The 18,621-nt window shown below is 59.5% G+C and overlaps 2 protein-coding genes across 3 annotated transcripts in view; one reads left to right on the forward strand and one right to left on the reverse strand.

Annotated features, from left to right (window-relative positions):
* PTPA (protein phosphatase 2 phosphatase activator) overlaps positions 1-1,769 on the reverse strand; it is a 28,698-nt gene extending 26,929 nt beyond the window's left edge. Inside the window, exon 1 of the mRNA XM_082843330.1 lies at positions 1,664-1,769. Within this exon, the coding sequence (XP_082699456.1) occupies positions 1,664-1,694 (31 nt within the window). The 5' untranslated portion in view covers positions 1,695-1,769. The remainder of the gene's footprint in view (positions 1-1,663) is intronic.
* Positions 1,770-2,371: 602 nt separating this feature from the next.
* Positions 2,372-17,942, forward strand: CRAT (carnitine O-acetyltransferase). Of its 2 annotated transcripts, none has more exons than XM_082842957.1 (14): positions 2,372-2,623; positions 5,403-5,666; positions 8,160-8,278; positions 9,402-9,455; positions 10,042-10,207; positions 10,622-10,796; positions 11,260-11,438; positions 11,989-12,089; positions 12,491-12,610; positions 12,774-12,896; positions 12,987-13,122; positions 13,684-13,746; positions 14,499-14,636; positions 15,212-17,942. In XM_082842957.1, exons 1-14 carry the CDS (start codon positions 2,597-2,599, stop codon positions 15,425-15,427), a joined length of 1,881 nt encoding a protein of 626 aa, XP_082699083.1. In that variant the 5' UTR covers positions 2,372-2,596; the 3' UTR covers positions 15,428-17,942. The 2 variants fall into 2 exon arrangements, with proteins under 2 accessions (XP_082699083.1, XP_082699084.1); XM_082842958.1 differs by lacking the exon at positions 2,372-2,623 and adding an exon at positions 4,597-4,703.
* Positions 17,943-18,621: the final 679 nt, after the last annotated feature.

The following is an 18,621-nucleotide window of genomic DNA, read 5'->3' on the forward strand; positions in this document are numbered from 1 at the left end:
CAAAGGTGCCACGGGACAGCTGGATCCCCTACAACCCCTCAGTATAAGATGGAAACCTCCAGAGTTTTAGAGGTGTTCCTAAAAAATCCCACAGGGTATAATATGTTATCACCTACGACTTGGGAACCTGTCTACATGTTTAACCTGTACCATCTTTGAAAAGGATAACAGCAATCCAGATTTACTGATTACCCCCACGCCCCATGATTTGCCCACACCATCGACGGAACACACGCTACCAGCTCGGTGAGGAAACTACAGTAGCCCCATTTTGAAAGATAAGAAAACAGGCTCACAGAGGCCGCAGCGTGCCAGGTAGAGCCAGGTCTATGTAACTCCAGAATCCAAGGTTTTCATCACTACACTGTCTGAGTTGAGCAGTTCTTTCCACTGCTCCTAAACATCCCTTGTTTCAAACTTCAAAGAAGGAACACCTCCTGGGAACCCGAATCTTCTCAGCCATAGATAACCTCCCTGAGCCTTCCTCGGTCTCAGTGCACAGGTTCTCCCCCCCACACCTCCCACCGCCCATCTTCACAGACACATTCATCTCACTGATAATTCTGGTTGTCTTATATATCCTGATGTCATTACCAGAACTCCTAAGGGCACATGCACAGAAGTTTTGTACCAAACAAAATAAATGTCAGGTTTCAAATGCCTTAACAGACCATATCCAGCTCTTTGGGTTTTTTGTTTTTTTTTTTTTTTTTGCTGTTGTTGTTGTTTTTTTGTGGCGGGGTAGGGAGTGGAGGGGATGCCTCTTTTGATCTTCAAAGTTTCTCCCTCCTGAGACCTTCCCAGAGGTCATAAAAGGGGAGACAAGGTAGAAGGAATAGTGAATGGTTTCAAAACATTAGCTGTTTTGAAATAGCTGTTTAGCCAACCTATTTGCACCTTTGACAGAATTTTAAAAGTCCTTCTTGGCTCAAGGGAGGGGACAGGGAGGGGTCAGCAAACACCCTTCCATTTCCCCACGTTACCGGTCTAAGAGGATCCTTTCCCTCGCACCTCCATCCCAGTTATTTGAGATGCACAGTGTAAATAAAAGTTACAGATGGTGATGCCAGAAAGAAAGTCGTCTCTTTGCACAACCAGCGTTTTTAAATCAGTGGTTTAGAGGACCAAGGGCAGTTTCCCTCGATAACTTCTTAGCCACTGAAACTCCGGAGCCCGGTCTCCAAGGGGAAAAGAGAGCAGGTGATGAGGGGGAGTCAGGGCCGAGGGGTCGAGGCAGGCCCCACGGAGCACCAGCCCCCAGCCCCAGTGCAGGGTCTAATGAAGACAGCAGCCGCCATCCCTGCCTGCTTCCCCGCCAGGTCAAGAGCTGACTTTAGCAGGAGCAGCCCAGGTGTGGAAAAGGCCTCCCCTTCGGGCCACGGGGCTGCCCGCCCGACCCTCGGGCAACTCAGGCTCCCCAAGTCCTGGCGTTACGCCCCACCCATCGCCCTTTTGCAGTCCCGGGATCCTACCCTCCCTCCAGATCCCCCAGCACTTCTCCCTCGGGGCCCAAGAGCGTTTGCCCCTCGAGTTCCTCCACCTCCCGACCCTCCTCCCCTCGCTGAGCAACCCACACACCGCACCCCACACACCCCACCCCGTCCCCGCCCCCACGCCTGGCACCGCCCCCGACCCCCACTCCACCGCGGCCCCTCCGCCCTACCTGGCTGCGACCGCTGCTGGCCCTCAGCCATCTTCCTGCCGCCAGGAGCCGGCCTGGATGCCTGCAGTCCCCTCTCACCTTTCACCCCCGCACCCACCCTGCCTCTCCCCGGCCCCACCACGCGCTCAGAGCTTTCCGAAGAGAAATGAGCACCGGCCGGCTAGAGCCGAAAACCGAGAATTAGAGTCACCCCAGCGAGGACGCCCGCCATATTGGTGCGGGGCACTCAGGGAGCATGCCCAGCAACGGCCGACTCGCGGCGGCCGCGCTCACCCGGAGGCGGTGGACATGTTGGTGCGGGGCGCCGGAGAGCATGCGCACCAACGGCCGGCTCGCCGCGCGACTCGCCAACCGCCTGCTGGGAGGGCCCTGGGAGCGCGGCAGCCATGCTTCTGCTGGGCGGTCCCCACCTGTCATCTAGTAGCGTGACTCTGACGCTATCCCTAGGACTAGGAGAAGACATTCCCTTGTCAACATGGTTGTGTTTTCCCACCACTCTGAGAGCAGCGGTCGAGGGCACCAAAAGGACTGAGAGGGATGCACACCACTGCCTCCAACAGTTTGGACGGCTTATGGAGGTGGGAGAGGGCGAGCTGGACGGCAGCCTCCGCCTTGCTCCCTTTCCAGGGTTCCACCACCTCGCGGGGTCCCCAACCGCTAACTGCGCCCTGGTCCCGCCCCAGGCCCCGCCCCACGCTCTCGGCTGGCCGCCGGGGCCAGCAACTGGCCCGAGGCCGCGCCCCAGGAGTCCGCCTACCCCGGGCCGCCTGCCCGGCCCGGTGGGTGGGCGCGGGGCCGCCTCTACCGGCTGGCGGCAGTGACTCGACGACCTTGGCCCGGAGGCTCTAGCGGGAACCCACCCACGGCGGCGGCGCGGACTTTGCCCAGCGCGGGGGACGGAGCGGACCGTGTGTCCGCGGGCGGGCCGCAGAGATGTTGGCCTTCGCTGCCAGGACCGTGGTGAGTGCGGCCGGGAAGCCGGCCTAGCGGGCCCTGGACCGGGCGGGCGGGCCGCAGACCGGGCCAGCAGCGCAGCTACGCCCGAGTGGGAAAACCGGCCGTCAAGGCGCCGCGGCCCGGTGCCTGCAGTCCAGCCTCACCAGCAGCTGCTGGGCCGGGCTCGGCAGGTGGGCTAACTCCGCTTGTCAGAGGGGGACACTGAGGCTTAAGGTCAGAGGCTAGATCGAAGCCACACTCTGTGGCGCCAAATTCCAAAGACCCGGCAGACACAGTAAGGACTCTGGCTTCGGGCAGCACCTCCACCTTAGGCCGGGAGCCAAGGAGCGGAGAGACCAGGAGTGTCTCCTCACGGTTATTCTCTGCCTCACACACCTGTCGCACGCTCAGCCTGAGCCATTTCTTCCCTGGCCAGAGCCACGTCTCCAACCCCATCCAGTTGGTCACCTTCCCCGGGCTTATGAAATGGCCCCTGGGGTATTGTGTGTGGCCAGAGACACTTCAGTGAGGGCATCAAGCTGGGCTGCTCAGAAAGCCCTCAGAATTGGCAGAAGGCAGCAGGTGGTAGCCCCATGCCCTCCCTCTCCACCAGTCACTCGCCCAACTTGATTAACAACCGCACACCCCCATGCCTCCACCCCTACCCCCAATCTTCCCCGGGAGCAGCTTGGAGCAGATAGTGCTGCTATCCTGACTTGGATTCCTTTCCTCTCTACTCCAAGTATATCTCTGTTTGTATGTCCCTCTGTCTGGGCCAAGAAGGGTATTCAGACACTGCCAGGCCCAGAGGGCTGAGGTACCCATGCACCTGCCCAGAGGCTTTTCCAGATTTTCCAGGACCTCAGAGCTCCATCTCATCCTTGCCACTGCCACCTGAGCTCTGTTCCCATCCCACAGATGGCCTCTGGGTCATATTCTAGGACCTGCTAAATGGCCTGATCACTTTACTGCCAGGAAAACTGAGGCAAGGGGAGCCTTGGCCAGCATGCCCTGGACTCAAATCTAGTCCAGCCTCAAAGCCAGCGTTCTCTGTTCTGGGGTATTTATTTATTTATTTGTCTGCACTGGGTCTTAGTCGCGGCACTCGGACTCTTTAGTTGCAGCATGCACGTGGGATCCAGTTCCCGGACCAGGGATCAAACTCGGGTCCCCTGCATTGGGAACTCGGAGTCCTTTCCACTGCACCACCAGGGAAGTCCCTGGTTTATTTTATTTTATTTTTTTGCGGTACGCGGGCATCTCACTGTTGTGGCCTCTCCTGTTGTGGAGCACAGTCTCAGCGGCCATGGCTTACGGGCCCAGCCGCTCCGTGGCATGTGGGATCTTCCCAGACCGGGACATGAACCCGTGTCCCCTGCATCGGCAGGCGGACTCTCAACCACTGCGCCACCAGGGAAGCCCTCTGGTTTATTTTTAATGCCCAAAGGTCTCGTAACCCCCAGCTGAATGAGCCACAACTCAAGAGAGCCAGGCTTTGGTGGAAGGGTGGCCCAGAAGGGCCCCAAGAGTCTTGGAGGGAAATGTCCATTTACACTCCCTTCCCAGTGTCTGCTCCTTTGCACCAACCCCTATTTTCAGGACTATATTCAGGGTTGTAGTTTAACCTCAGCGGCCAAGCAGCTTCTGTCCTCCAGCCAAGTTGTCCCTCATCAAAAACACCTATGCAGATTCTGACAGGTGCATTTTTAAAACCTCTTGGCCTGCCTCCTTGGCATTGGGCCCACCCAGGGAAGAAAGGGAAAAGTTTTCCAGGTTTCCTTCTACTCCAGTGCACACCGCCAGCCCTCTCACCTCCTCCCCATTCCTCCACTTCTGGAAGCTCAAGAGGGTGGAACAGCTGCTCCTGGGACAGCCATAACCCCAGATGCCACCACAGCTGCTGTAGCCAGCGCCGCTGCCCCCTCTGCCTCCCCCTGAATCTTGGCTCTTGTCTTTTCTTTCCAGCCCGGGCAAGTGGCTGCCTCTTGCTAGGTTCTGCTCACCCACTTGGTAGCACAGTTAGGCTTAGAGATCCAGCCCAAGGCAGACAGACAGGGCTCAGAACCTCAGTCCTGCCATGGAGGACGGGCAGCAGAAAGAGAAGGTATGAAACGGAGCCTCTGCCGCTTGCCTGCCCACTGCTGCCAGCAGCCTCGGACCCTCCTGTTTCTCTTTCTGTCCGCCTCCAGAGTCTCCAGACTCTCTCTCTCTGTCAGCTCTCACCCTCCTTGCCAGGCCACTCAGCTCTCTCTTGGCACAGCGCTGCCCCCATGCCACCCCTGTCCCCACCCCACAGACAGGAAAAAGCCCAAGACCTCGCCCTCACCCAGAGGTACTGTCGTCGTCTGGCCCTATCTGATTTTCTCTTCTTTCCTCCCATGTCTCCACCTGGTAAGGATGGGAGGAAAGGAGGTGGGGACCTCCGGGAGGGAGTGGTCACCTCACTGCTGGCTGGCTCATCGTCCCAGGGTGAGAAAGGTGAGGCCCTGTGCATCCAATAGGTGAGAGGTCCCTCAGAGCTCTGCCACCCCCAGTAGGTGCCGTTCATCCTGACTCGGTTCCTCTGAGTGCTGCCAAGATCAGTGGCCACTCCCCACCCTCCTCCATCCCTACTTACATCTCCTGGCTCCTAAGAGGTGGAGACACCTACAGCTGGAGAGCTGGGAAACCAGGGCAGTCACCACCCAAGAGGCCGTCTCTGTCCCCAGGAGTGGGCACAGAAGTGCCCAGGACTTCGGCTTTGGGATTGCCAGGGCCTCCCAGAGCCGGTGCGAGAATGAGTGGGATGTTCTGCCGCCTGCAGGTGAAGCCCCTGGGCTTCCTCAAGCCCTCCTCCATGATGACGGTTTCCAGTCGCTTTAAGACACACCAGGACTCGCTACCCCGGCTGCCCGTGCCCCCGCTCCAGCAGACCCTGGACCATTATCTCAAGGCGCTGCAGCCCATCGTGAGCGAGGAGGAGTGGGCCCAAACCAAGCAGCTGGTGGAAGAGTTTCAGACCGCGGGGGGCGTAGGGGAGCGCCTGCAGAAGGGGCTGGAGCGCAGGGCCAGGAAGATGGAGAACTGGGTGAGTGAGAAGGCAGGGGCACACCAGTCCCCTTGACTCGCGTGCAGGGTTAGGGGAACAGGGCACCCCCCACCCGGAGACCCTGGGTCGTTGTGAGCGTCCCTCCTGTGGCCTGTTGCTGGCTGCACACCCCAGATTTTCCAATACGGGCTGCTCTGGTGCAGCCATTTGCACCACAGAGTTTCTTGAGCACTTACTCTGTGCCCGGCACCAGGCAGGGTGCTGGGAGAGCAAGAGGGGCGCCGTCAGCAGCCTGTGGGAGCTGACATTCAAGTAGGGCAGGAGGAGGACACACGCAAGTGGACGAGGTCTTCTCAGCCAGTGACGTTCTATAGAAATGAAAAGGACGATGCGAGAGTGAGAGTGGAGAACAGTAGCATCTTCATTCTGAAGGGGCAGAGAGGGCAGGGAGGAGGCGGTGTTGGGTCTGAGACAGACAGAGGGAACAGCACGGGCAAAGGTGGCAACAGCTCGCGCGTTCGGGGACAGAGGCTAGAGTGGAGTGCAAGGGCAGGGCGGGGTCCCCAGGAGAATTCGGCACTTGGACTTGAGCTCAGTGGGAGGGGGCTGCAGGGTGATTATATTGACAGTGACTCATTGTCCTGGTTCTGTGTCTCAGTCTGTCACAAAGTTGTGTTCAGCGTGTGCAGATGCCCCGGGCCCTTGTCTGTGCGCATCTTACACCTGAATGTGCAGTTAGAGAGGACTGCCCTGCTGCTGGGAGGGAAGCAGGGTGGGACAGGGAGCCCGGTGGGGAGAGGGTGGGAAGTCATTCGGTCCAGGGTATATTTCGGGGGTGGACAGTCCTGTCCTAAAGCAACTGTGTGGGTGAAGCGAAGGGGAATGTGTTGAGAGAGGGGTGAATGAGGGAGAAGCGGGTGTGCGGGAGAGGACCAGAGCCAGGTCTGGGCCTACAACGTGAGGGGCGCTGTGAGGGAGCGGGTGGAAGGGTGGGGGCTGCACAGAGGAGGTGGGAGTCATCAGCTGGCAGAGGGCACAGATGAGCCTTGGCGGGTCAGGGCCTTGGACCCTGGAATCAGGGTCTCAGCAAGTCTGAGACCTGGCAGTTTTCCAGCTTTCTTTAGCCCAGAACTACTGCTTCAGACAGAATCTGCTGATCTGCTGGCTAAAGGGCTGGGGTCACCACCCCCTCGCCACTCACAGGGCTCCTAAGGGGCTCTCCCACTGCCCAGCAGATTCTCACGGAGGGAATGCCCACATCGATAGGATCTCCCCTTGGCTCCAGAGCTCGGGTCAGAGGCTCTGAGGTCCTTGGTGACCTGAGGGCTCCTGGCTAAAGGCCAGCCCAGCCCGGCTGTCCTCAAGGGGAGGGAGTTCCTGTCTGCCCCTCTCTGATCTACAGATGAGGAAACTGAGGCCCAGAGAGATAGATGAAATCCCAGAGGCACACAGCAGCTCTCCAGGAGGCCCCGAGTTAGACAGGAGGGTCTGGCTGATCAGGGGCCATGTCTCCAGGTCACAAATCAGCAGACAGCAGTCGCCCACTGGCCTGCTGTGCCACCCGGGCACGTTGTCCTCCTTCACCCCTTGCCAGGGGCCCAAGGCCAGCAGTTTCCCAAGGGGAGTCTGTGTGGTGAAGAGGCACGTCCCAGTGCTGTTTAAGATGGGATGCGGAAGCACGGTGGGGCCTGGGTCTCCAGGGATTGAGGGACCTGCCACAAAGAGGCACATTGGGCCTGTGCTTGGGGGAGTGTGTAGTGGGGGCGATGTTGCCATCAGCACCTAAGGTACAAGGGTGACAGTCACCTGGTTGTCCCAAGACAGGAGCCTTTAGCAGCATGTCCGTGGCTAGTCTCCAGAGATACCCTGCCCTGGGCGGAGGACGGCCAGCCCAGTAGAGACGCAACGTGTCACCTACATCTTGTCACTAGTGCAATGATTTGTCTTTACAGTGAGCTCCCCAGATTACCCTGACCTTGAGATCCAAGTGGGTGTCCATTCCCTAGTATGACAGCAACAAAACTGAGGCCACAGAGGACCAGGATTCCTGAGGGCTCTTCTGAGCCCCGGGCTCCTGCCTACCTGGACAGTGCCTACCTGAGATGGGCAAAAACTCATTCATCAGACTTTCTTTTTATATAGCTTTCTCTGTTTTCCTTTCTGTCTATCAGACAGACGTTTTTATTTCTAAAAGTATTAAAATCATTGACCTGAAACATGTAAGATAAGGAAAAATGGTTGATATTTCCGCCTCTGTTCTTCCCCCCACCCCAGGTTTCCTGCCAGTCTTTGCTTCTTGGCAGTGTTGCCTGATTTCCCTCGCTAATGCTGATTGGCTCCATCTAAAGGGAGGATGATGGGATGCTGCTGGGTTTAAGGGATGGGGTGGGGTCTGGATCTGAGCATTCACTTTGAGAATCTGTGCTCCCTAGAGGGGACAGAGGGTGCCCAGCCAGGTCCACTGGCCCTGGTGGGGAAGGGGCAACCTGGTCCCCGTGCACCCCTCCTCACAGGCTCTGGTCCTTCCCCCAGCTGTCCGACTGGTGGCTTAAAACAGCCTATCTCCAGTACCGCCAGCCCGTAGTCATCTATTCCAGCCCTGGTTTGGTGCTGCCCAGGCAAGACTTTGTGGATCGGCAGGGCCAGCTCAGGTGAGTGGCCAAGGTGGGCGTGGGGCTCTGGGCTTTCTGCTGGGAGATCGGAAGGGCCCCGGCCCTGTTACCTTTCATCCCCACAAACACCCTTAGGAAGTAGGGAGCGTCATCCCTGTTTTACAGGTACGGAAACAGGATCAGAGCAGTGAAGGCACCTGCTCAAGATCACCTTTTGGGATTGGCTGACCCAGACAGGAAGCAGGATCTTCCTGGCTCCAAAGCTTCATAACTGTTAACCACCAAACTGCAGACTGGGGCCCCTCCCTCCTGCTAAGCCTGAGGCCACCCCTCAGCCCAGTTCTGGCACCTCACCACTCCTTCCTGCTCGCCTCCGCTGGCCACAGGGGTGACCTTTGTACACAGTCCTCTTTCCACATTTGGCCATGTCACTTTGCCTTGGCCTCTGTTCCAGTCCTACCAGGGGTAAAAATACCAGTGACGGGGATCTCCTGCCCAAGGACTAGACACTCACGGCTATCACTGCTTCTCTTAAAGGGATCAGGGCACCCCAGGAAGGGCCGGGGGTTCAGGCCCAGGAACTCTAGCCAGTGGGCCCCATGTTGGAGGCCAGGAGCACCCCCAGGCTTCGGGCATGGTTGACATGGCCCAGACAGTCCAGGGATGAAGGGCAGGATGAGCAAGGTGGCCTGGGGGACACAGAGGCCCAGAAACAGGAAGGGATCTAGGAGAGGGGAACACGTCACGCCACTGCCCTCCCATTCACCCTTCCCCTACCCCCGCAGTCCTAGGTCCCTCCATAACTGATGCCTCAGAGCAGGGTGACCGCCTTCCAGACTCCAGGCTGTGGATCAGGGCCTCAGGCCCGCTGCGGTGGAGTCAGAGGGCACTGGCTCATAACCCAGCCATAATCATGCTGCTATCCCTGCCAGGCGCTTGGCCGCGCATCTCCCTAATCCCTTTCCCTAGAGATTACGTGGGCTGGGACTGGAACGCAGGTTCTGCACTTGAACTCCTTCAGGCTCTCTGTAAGCAGGAGAGAGGAGGAAGGTAGTAGGTCGCTTCCCTGGACTAGGCTGCGCCCATCACCCTGGCGTCTCTGACCCAGGGACCTCCTTCTGGGTGTCCACACAGCCTTCTGATCTGTAACTGGTCCCTCCAGGTTCGCTGCCAAATTAATTGAGGGTGTGTTGGATTTCAAGGCCAGGATTGACCAGTGAGTGGCCCCGCCCCCACCCTGTCTCCTCCCACCTTGACTGCCTACCTGCCACAGCCCCTCCAGACGGCCCCGCCCTACCCTAAACCGGAGCCCCCTCCCCACACCCCACACCCCCTGCCAGGGTGCTGAGCAGGCCCAGAGCTCAGTCACTTTCACTTCCTGTTGACCCAGCCTCTTTGGGGGCTGGGGAGACAGACCTGGGTCCTCCGCTCCAGGCGCCGTGACCTCCTCCGGGTGGTCCTATTCCAAGAGAGCCCTGGAATTGGCGTCCCAGCCAAAGAGGACCCCGCCCCCCGCCCCCCCCCCGGGGTTGACTTGCTGCTTCATCTTCCCTGTGGCAAACTGAAGCCCAGAGAGGAGAAGGGAGTTTCCAGGGTGACTCACGAGCAGGGTGGATTTCGGGCCTCCTGACCCAGTCGGGCTCCAACAGGCCCCCCTGCAACCGACCTCACGCTGAGGGGGCGGGGGGACACGAAGGGGCCCAACACTGCTTGCGTGAGCCCCACTGCCTGACCAAGCCCGCAGCCATAGCCAGCAGCTCCCTGTGGGTCCCGCCTTCCTCCCTGTCCCTCTGCCCCTGCAGCGAGACCCTGCCCGTGGAGTACCTGGGGGGAAAGCCGCTGTGCATGAACCAGTACTATCAGATCCTGTCCTCCTGCCGCGTGCCGGGCCCCAAGCAGGATTCGGTCACCAACTTCAGCAAGACCAAGAAGCCACCCATGCACATCACCGTGGTGCACAACTACCAAGTGGGTGGGCCCCCGCAGCCTTAGCCCCCGTGGTGCACAACTACCAAGTGGGTGCCCCCCCCCCGCCCCCGCAGCCTTAGCCCCGCGCTCGGTTGCCCGGAGGAGAGGGGCGGGGCCGAGAGTCAGCTTCCCCAACACACCTGCCCATGTGCCCCCGGAACAGGCAGACCCTGGGCCTCTCTCTGCCCTGGGTCTCCAGCCAGGCCCCGGCCTGGGGGAGGCCAGGAAGGGCTATGGGCCTGGGCAGCCTGGGGAGAGCAGTGCAGGGACCTCCTCCCATCTCCTCGCCCTCGGCCTGACGCCATCCTCTCAGCTGGGCTGCCCAGGCCAGGAGGAGGCTATGCTGGGAGGTGACTGCTGCCCATCTGAGGCTCCCACGAACCGCCTTCTCTCCACCTGCCTGTGCCCGGACAGTTTTTCGAGTTGGATGTGTACCACAGCGATGGGACGCCCCTGACCTCGGATCAGATCTTCACGCAGCTGGAGAAGATCTGGAACTCATCACTGCAAACCAACAAAGAGCCTGTGGGCATCCTCACCTCCAACCACCGTAACTCCTGGGCCAAGGCATACAGCACCCTCATCAAAGGTACCCCTGGGATGGGAGGGGAGGCCCACACCAGGCCCTGGGCAGCCACGAGTCTCACTGAATCCTCTCAACTCGGAGCGGGTGCTGTTGGCCCCATTCCACAGAAGAGGAAACTGCAGTGCGGTTGGGTCCAGTTAGTTCATTCTTTCTATTAAGTAGCAAGTTGCCGTGAGAATGCAAGTCCTCTGGCTGAGGAGCCCACCTCCACCTTCCCTCCAAGTCCCGTGTTGGTCAGGAGCATTGTCCCCAGAGTCAGCCCCCGGGTCGGATCCCTGACTGCCTCAACGGCTCTCTGCGTGACCTGGGCTTCTGTTTCCTCCTTTCTGAAGTGGGTCAGGTGTTAGCCCTGCCTCACGGGGTGCCGTGGGGCCGCAGGCCCCTGCCAAATGAAGCTCCGGAGGCCTCCCCAGGCCGGCCTGGCCCCCATGCCACCACACACACACGCACACACACATCCCCACAGACAAGGTGAACCGGGAGTCAGTGCACTCCATTCAGAAGAGCATCTTCACCGTGTGCCTGGACGCACCCATGCCTTGGGTCTCGGAAGATGTGCGCCGCAGCCAGGTGGCTGGCCAGATGCTGCACGGGGGTGGCAGCAAGCTCAACAGCGGCAACCGCTGGTTCGACAAAACGCTGCAGGTGAGGACCTGGCAGGGCCAGGGCTCCCGCCCAGGCATGCACCCAGCCTTGGCCCACTGCTGCCCCGGGACTTCCTGCCCCTCCCCTGGAGCCCGGAGTCCCTGGCTTCCCAGCTTGTAAAGCAGCGGGGAAGCCAGAAGGTGGGCGGGGCTATACCTAGCAGCAGTCAGCATGTCATTACCGGGCCTGGCCTGGTAACCCGCGTCACTCCTCCGACATATCCATCAGCAGATCAGAGAGAGCCTGGGATGTGGGGCCAGGCAGAGTGGCACAACCTTGGTCGTGACTTTCCCTCTGTACCTGTAAAATGGGGTGGTAGGACTCGCAAGGGTCGTTGCGAGGACTCGGAAAGGTCTGTTTAGCACGGGATGTGCTTAGCGTGACCTGGGACAGGTGTTCCAAGGCCCCCAGTGAGTGTTAGCTGTTAGGAATAAGAGTAATAAGTCAGCAGAACCCCTTGAGATGGTTCAGGGACTCCCTACCCATGGGACCCAAGCGGAGACTGGCTCCAGGGACCTGGGGCTGTCGGGGTCCCCATTCTCCTCTGCAGTTCATCGTGGCAGAAGACGGCTCCTGTGGGCTCGTTTATGAGCATGCGGCAGCAGAGGGACCCCCCATCATCACCCTTGTGGACCACGTCATTGAGTTCACGTGAGTGTGGTTCGCCCATCCTCCAGTCAGTTCTCCAGCTCCTGATGACAGGTGACACAGAGGCAACAGAGTAGCCTTCAAAGGAGCAACGGCATTCTCCCTTATACCTGGGAATCTGTTTCTTCAGAGGAAGCCAGAAGAGGGCATGGGTTTTAGAGTCGATCAAACCGGGGTTTGAATTCTGGCTCCGCCACTTCTCAGCCTTGTGACCTTGGACAAGTCCCTTCTCCTCCTCCGTTTCCCCATTTAAAAGCTGAAATGAAGGCAGTTCTCAGAAGAACAAACCCAAGAGTCTCCCTGGGCTGGTCCCCGCCAGCTTCGGGGACCCATCCTAATCCCGGGGATGGACCCAGGCTCCCGAGACGCCCAGCAGGAGGCTGAGACCCCCACGTCCTATGCAGGAAGAAGCCCGAGCTCGTGCGGTCTCCCATGGTGCCCCTGCCCATGCCCAAGAAGCTGCGGTTCAACATCACCCCCGAGATCAAGAGTGACATCGAGAAGGCCAAGCAGAATCTCAGCATGTGAGTGCTGGGTGGCAGGCGGGCGGGGCCGGGCCCCTCTAGCCAGCACAAGAGTCAGCTCTGCCATCGTGCCTGGCTGGTTCTGAGACTGCCCTCGGCCCCTCCCTGGGGCTGGCAGAGGCTGCCCGGTGTCTGCTCCTCACCCACCTGCCCCGACCCCCAGCATGATCCAGGACCTGGACATCACGATGTTGATGTTCCACCACTTTGGAAAGGACTTCCCCAAGTCTGAGAAGCTGAGCCCAGACTCCTTCATCCAGATGGCACTACAGCTGGCCTACTATAGGTGCGCCCCGCCCCCCATGAAGGAGGGATGAAGCCTGGGGGCGGAGGCGGGGGGGACCTGCCAGGTGTGCTCAGCCCACCTCCCACCCAGGATCTACGGACAGGCGTGCGCCACCTATGAAAGCGCCTCTCTGCGCATGTTTCACCTGGGCCGTACCGACACCATCCGCTCGGCCTCCATGGACTCACTGACCTTCGTCAAGGCCATGGATAACCCTGATGTGACGGTGAGAGGTCCGGGGCAAGGGTGGGAGAGCTGGGTTCGAGCCTTCTCCCTTCCTGCTCATTCTGTCAACACGCAGTGAGCACCTATTGTGTTCCAGTCCTGTGGTGGATACTGGGCATCTAGGGGGAGATGGAGCCATGAATTTATCAGCGTGGAGCTTTCTTTCAGCCAAAGAGAAAAGGAAACTGCAGTGGACCCTTGAACAACGTAGGGGATAGGGGCACCGCACGGTCAGAAATCCACATGTAACTTTGTAGTCAGCTCTGTGTCCATGGTTCTGCATCTGCAGGTTCAACCCACCACGGGTCATGTCATACTGTCGAATTTATTGAAAACAATCCACGTGTAAGTGGACCCGCACAGTTCAAACCCGAGTTGTTCAAGGGTCAGTCATCAGCAGTGAGCACTTGCCCTGTGTCAGGCCTTGGCTGGGGGCTGGCCAGAGAGATGGCAGCTCCAGTTCCTGGTCTCAGGGAGCTCAGAATCTAGAGTGGGGAGTGGGCCACTGAGGAAGGTGGCAAGAACAGGAAGCTGCAGCTCCCTGTCCCCTCCCCCTGCCCAGGAGCACCAGAAGGTGGGGCTGCTGCGGAAGGCCGTGCAGGCCCACCGAGCCTACACCGAGCAGGTGAGCCGGCCCTTCCTGTCCCTGCTTGCGTGACCCAGGCGTTTCCCACTGGCCTGTCCACCTGCCTGTCCATCCCTGCAGCCAATGGCTGCTCCCCTTAGCATCAGACACCCCTCCCCTAAGGCTTGGGGCACTTGGAGCAAAGCTGAACATCCCCATTTTACAGTGGGAGAAACCAAGGCGAGGCCCAGTGGCTGCCCGGGTCGGCCTCTGGATCTTGCGTCATCACGGCTTCCCCGATGCCCCTGGAGCCCAGGATGCTGAGGGTGTGCACGGGCTGGCAGACAGCAGGGGTCCTGCCCTCTGACAGCTTGGGCTGCAGTCAAGGGGTGGAGGTCTGGTTCCCATCCTGGCCCTGAGCGCTTGTACATGCCAGGCTTTGCCCATGTCACATGCAGAGGTCTATCTAGATCTCACTGCCGCCCCGCAAAGGGAGTTTAGTGACTGTCCCTATTTCACAGATGAAGACACTGAGGCTCCAAGATGTAAGTGACCTGCCAAGGTCCCTGCCAGGATGAGGCCACCCAGCTGCAGTCCTGTGCTCTTAGGCTGCACCTTCCTGCCTCCTGGGTGGGTCCCTGGGCCTCAGTTTCCCCATCTGTGAAGTGAGGGCTCTTCTGCTTGGCTGCCCTGGTCTCACGGGTTTGAGGGGCCAGTGAATGGAAGAGGCATTGCCGCCATGGGCTCCTGAGGAGGGCAGCGGTGCCTCGTGGGCCTGAAGCCCCTGTTCCTGACAGCTCCCCTTCCTGCAGGCCATCCGTGGGGAGGCCTTCGACCGGCACCTCCTGGGCCTGAAGCTGCAGGCCATCGAAGACCTGGTGAGCATGCCCGACATCTTCATGGACACCTCCTACGCCATCGCCATGCACTTCAACCTCTCCACCAGCCAGGTGGGCCACTGCCCTAGGTGCCCTGGGGTAGCAGGGAACAGAAGCCACTAGAAACTGGAGCCGGACAAAGGCTGCACTGAGTGGAGCCGAGGTCCAGAACACGGTCACTTGGTGGTGATGTGACGCACACAGGCGCACTCCCGAAGCAGCTGAGCTCTGGAGGAAGAGCTGGGGTCAGGGGGCTTCGCTGCAGCTCGGGCAGGCCGGGAAGGAGTCAGGATCCCCCCCGCCCGCTTTCATTCATTCACTGATCAGATGTGAAGGAACGTCTGATCCATGCCAGCCTGTGCTGGGCACTGGGGTAGAGCAGGGACAGACCACTGCCCCTGCCCCCAGGGGCTCACAGTCCAGACAGGAAGCACAGGGAATGAGACAGTCCCCCCTCAGGGACGTCAGGGAAGTCTCTGTAGGGAGGTGACACAAGAACTGCACCCCAAAGAATGAAAGGGAGTAAGCTGTCAGCTGGAGACGAGGAGAGGGCGTCTCAGGCAGAGCACGGTGGGAGCCGACGTGGAAAGGCAGGCTGGTGCCGCGATGGGGCTGGGATGAGAGCCTTGGTCCTGTGCCATTCTCAGGTCCCTGCCAAGACAGACTGTGTCATGTTCTTTGGGCCTGTGGTCCCAGATGGCTACGGTGTCTGCTATAACCCCATGGAGGCGCACATCAACTTCTCCGTGTCGGCCTACAACAGCTGCGCAGAGACCAATGCAGTCCGCCTGGCGCACTACCTGGAGAAGGCGCTCCTGGACATGCGCGCTCTGCTGCAGAGCCACCCCCAGGCCAAGCTCTGAGCCCCGCTGCTCAGGCCTGCCGGTGCCACGGCCAAGCCGCCTTGGGCTGGCCCACCCACCGGGCCCTACTCCTTCGCTCCCTCTCCCCCTGGGCCCCCGCAGATCCGACCGAGTCTGGGATGGCATCCCCCAGCGGGGCCCGCGGGGCCGAGCTGAGTACCTTCCGTGGGTCCTCGCCAGCACCCGGGCTGAGTCCAGAAGCTGAGCAGGAGGTCGGGCCCGGCGCCTAGCATCTCACCGGCCATGGCCTCCTCCTGGGAGAGGAACCAGCCGAGCTCATCCCTCGTCAGGGTGGGGACTGGGGAGTCCCTTTCTTACTAGCTCAGCTCTGCCCAGGTCCTCCCGTGTACACGGCCAGGCTTGAGTCTGTACCCTGATCCCTAAGCTCCCAAGGACCTAGAGACAGGGTTACCTGGAGCTGGGGGCCTCCAGGCTTCCCCAGGGCTGAGGGGCCAGGGCGCAAGGTGTGCTGGTGGAGGGGAAGCCCACGCAGTGTCACAGCACCGTCCCCCGCGGCTCCGTGCTCTCCTGGGTGACGTGGCTCACAGGCCCCAGCTCGCTTGCTTCCACACAGCTTGATTCCTGAACCATGTCCTGGTTGTATAACAGTATCACGCGAGGCAGTTAATAAAGGGGAAATTTGTTGGGAAAGAGTTGTTTCAGCCGAGGAGGCAGGCAGGGTGCGGCAGATGCCTGGCTTTGCCTTCCTGCAGCTTCCCCCGCATCTGGGAGCTGGTGTCCAAGCAGCCAGTGGGCCCAAGGGGAGGGCTCCCAGAGGAGCGAAGCTCTCAGGCTTGGGTCAGGAGGCCAAGGGCCAGCTCGGACCTCAGGGCTCTGGGCCAGGACGGCACCAGACCCAGGCCTGCGTTCTTCATGGATACCTCCCACCTACCCATGACTTGGGCCTCTCCAGTGCCATGGGCTGTGCGCCGGGACAGCCCTCCCAGGGGACTGTGGGGCCCGATACCCTCGGGTCTGGTTGTCTGGGCAGTGTGGCTGACACCCAGGGCCCAAGGCCTCATCTGCTGCCTTGCACTGAGCCCAGCAGGAGTGGTGGCTGGGCAGCCGTGCTGACCCCAGCCCCAGCCACTGCCTGGGACCACCAGGCACCAGATCATGTGGCCACCCAGTCCGAACATTGTATCTGTCCCCAACCCCACGCACCTGGTACGGGCAGGGTGTCCTGCCAAAGTCAGCTGGGCTGCCTGTGGAGAGCGGAGGGACTCTGGCCCTGAGGAAGACACATGTGAAGCCCCAGTTGGAGATGCCAAGGGTGGGAGAGGCTACCCAGCCTGTGGGCGCGGTGCTTCATGGCCTGGCTAACCTGCGGTGGTCACTGCAGGAGGCGGGTCCTGAGGTGGTGTCCGTTTTGCAGATGACGGAACAGGCTCGGGGAGCACGTGCCACACCATGGGGCGAAGCCTCGGGGAGCAAGGAGTAGAGCCCAGCCCGTGGGGGAGTGGGTGTCACCCGAGGCCTGGCTGCTCCTTGGGACCCCGGCAAGGCCGGCAGGGTGGGGTATTGCCAGGGCAGGGGTGCAGGAGTGTCCCTTCAGGGACCTCAAGCAGGAGGACCAGAAGAGAATCCCACCTCAACAGCACAGAGGCCTTGCTCTGCAGCTGGGGAGCGGGGCCTGGCCTGGCGTCCGCAGGCTGGGTCTCAGGAAGCGGGGCCCGCAGCCGGAGCTGAGCGTGCCCTGTGTGAGCAGCGCTAGGGCGGAGCTGCACCGACCCAGCCGGGGGCAGGCAGGGAGGGGAGACAGTGATGCAGGCCAAGGACACTGCAGTGACACACACCCAGGACTCCTGAAACTCAAGTTCTAAGAACTGTATGGGTCTGACTGTAAGGCAGGATTTTTTCCCAAAACATTATCCTTCAGAAGTGAGGCCGTTCCGTTGCATCTGAGTTGCTACGGGTCTCATAACACAGAGGCTCACTCGGTTCTTGAGGACAGCAAAGTACCGCTTGGGGAAGACACATGTAGCACCTAAAACAACCCCAGTCAGGCCAGATGGAATGCTTAGAGGTCCCCGGGTGGAGCTTCTGGGGGAAAAAAGTCAAAAGAACGATGAAGATGTAGTAATTATTCCTGAGGGTGTGACCTGTGGCCTCACACTTTGCAAGTGTTGAATGCAGGACAAGCAAGTGTCTTATGGGTCTCTGGACATGAGGGGAGGTAAGTTTTGGGCAGGTCACATACTCCTACAGGAGCGATTTTTAAAATCCAGCTGTCTGAATGTTACACCAGTATGTTTGGAATAAAATTTCAAGTACACTGTCATGCATGAAATCCAGAAGGTGCTGCTGTATCCCAAACTGCCTGTCTAGTGGACCCAGGAGAACTAGGTCAGCAGACCCAGAGGTTGCCCAGGGACAGCCAGACCCTGATGCCAATGATGCAGAAGAACTTTTTTTGCAAAATGAGTGAGAAAGAACTGTCCTCAATTTATGTATTTTGTGTAATACAGCATTTGAAATTTGAGAATAATTAATAATAAAGATTACTTGGCTCTTACCTAGGTCCTCTCAAAGTTTGTCCGGGTTGGCATGAACTTGATTTTGCGCTCTCCATTGGGAAAGTGCAGCGGCTGGAATCAAGGGCAGGCCTGGAGCAGAGCCCCAAGGGTGAGTGAGGGCTGGACGCCATGGGCCAAGTTAAAGGCTTGGGTTTTATCCCAAGACACCGAGGACGATGTTTTAGGAAGATGCTGAGGAATGGATTGAAGGGCCCTGATGGGTGGGGATGAGGGCAACCTGCCAGGGGGCTTTGCTGCTGCTGAGCAGGGGGTAGTGGGCTGGGACCCAGACTGGCCTGGAAGGCAGAGAAAGTGGCTATTTCAAAAGACACTGACAAGGTGGAGTGAGCAGGGCTTGGTGACCAACTGAATGGGAAAAGGAGTTGGGCAACCCGCAGGTGGGGTGCTGGGCAGCTCTCTTGAGAGCCCAACCAGGGTGAACGTGTGGGTGAGTGCCAACTGGGGTAAAAAGCAGCGTTTACCCGGGATTCAGGGAAACCTCAGGGCTCATGAGACGGCCCCGTCCTCTCTCTTGCTGCATCCTGGATTTCCTCTGACCTCCAGTTTTTCTCTTTAACTATGTCTAGTCTGCTGTTAAATCTACCTACTGAGTTCTTGTTTTCTAGCTATCATATTTTCCAGTATTCATTGAAAAATCTGCCAGCGTTCATGTTATAG

The sequence above is a fragment of the Leucopleurus acutus genome (assembly GCF_964270905.1).
Source record: "Leucopleurus acutus genome assembly, chromosome: 7".
Classification (NCBI taxonomy): Eukaryota; Metazoa; Chordata; class Mammalia; order Artiodactyla; family Delphinidae; genus Leucopleurus; species Leucopleurus acutus.

Excerpts from the sequence above, each read along its gene's own strand:
- CRAT (XM_082842957.1), top strand. The coding sequence starts at position 2,597 with ATGTTGGCCTTCGCTGCCAGGACCGTG. Across the intron at positions 11,439-11,988 it reads GGTTCGACAAAACGCTGCAG|TTCATCGTGGCAGAAGACGG; the intron begins GTGAGGACCTGG and ends TCTCCTCTGCAG. Across the intron at positions 12,090-12,490 it reads GACCACGTCATTGAGTTCAC|GAAGAAGCCCGAGCTCGTGC; the intron begins GTGAGTGTGGTT and ends CGTCCTATGCAG.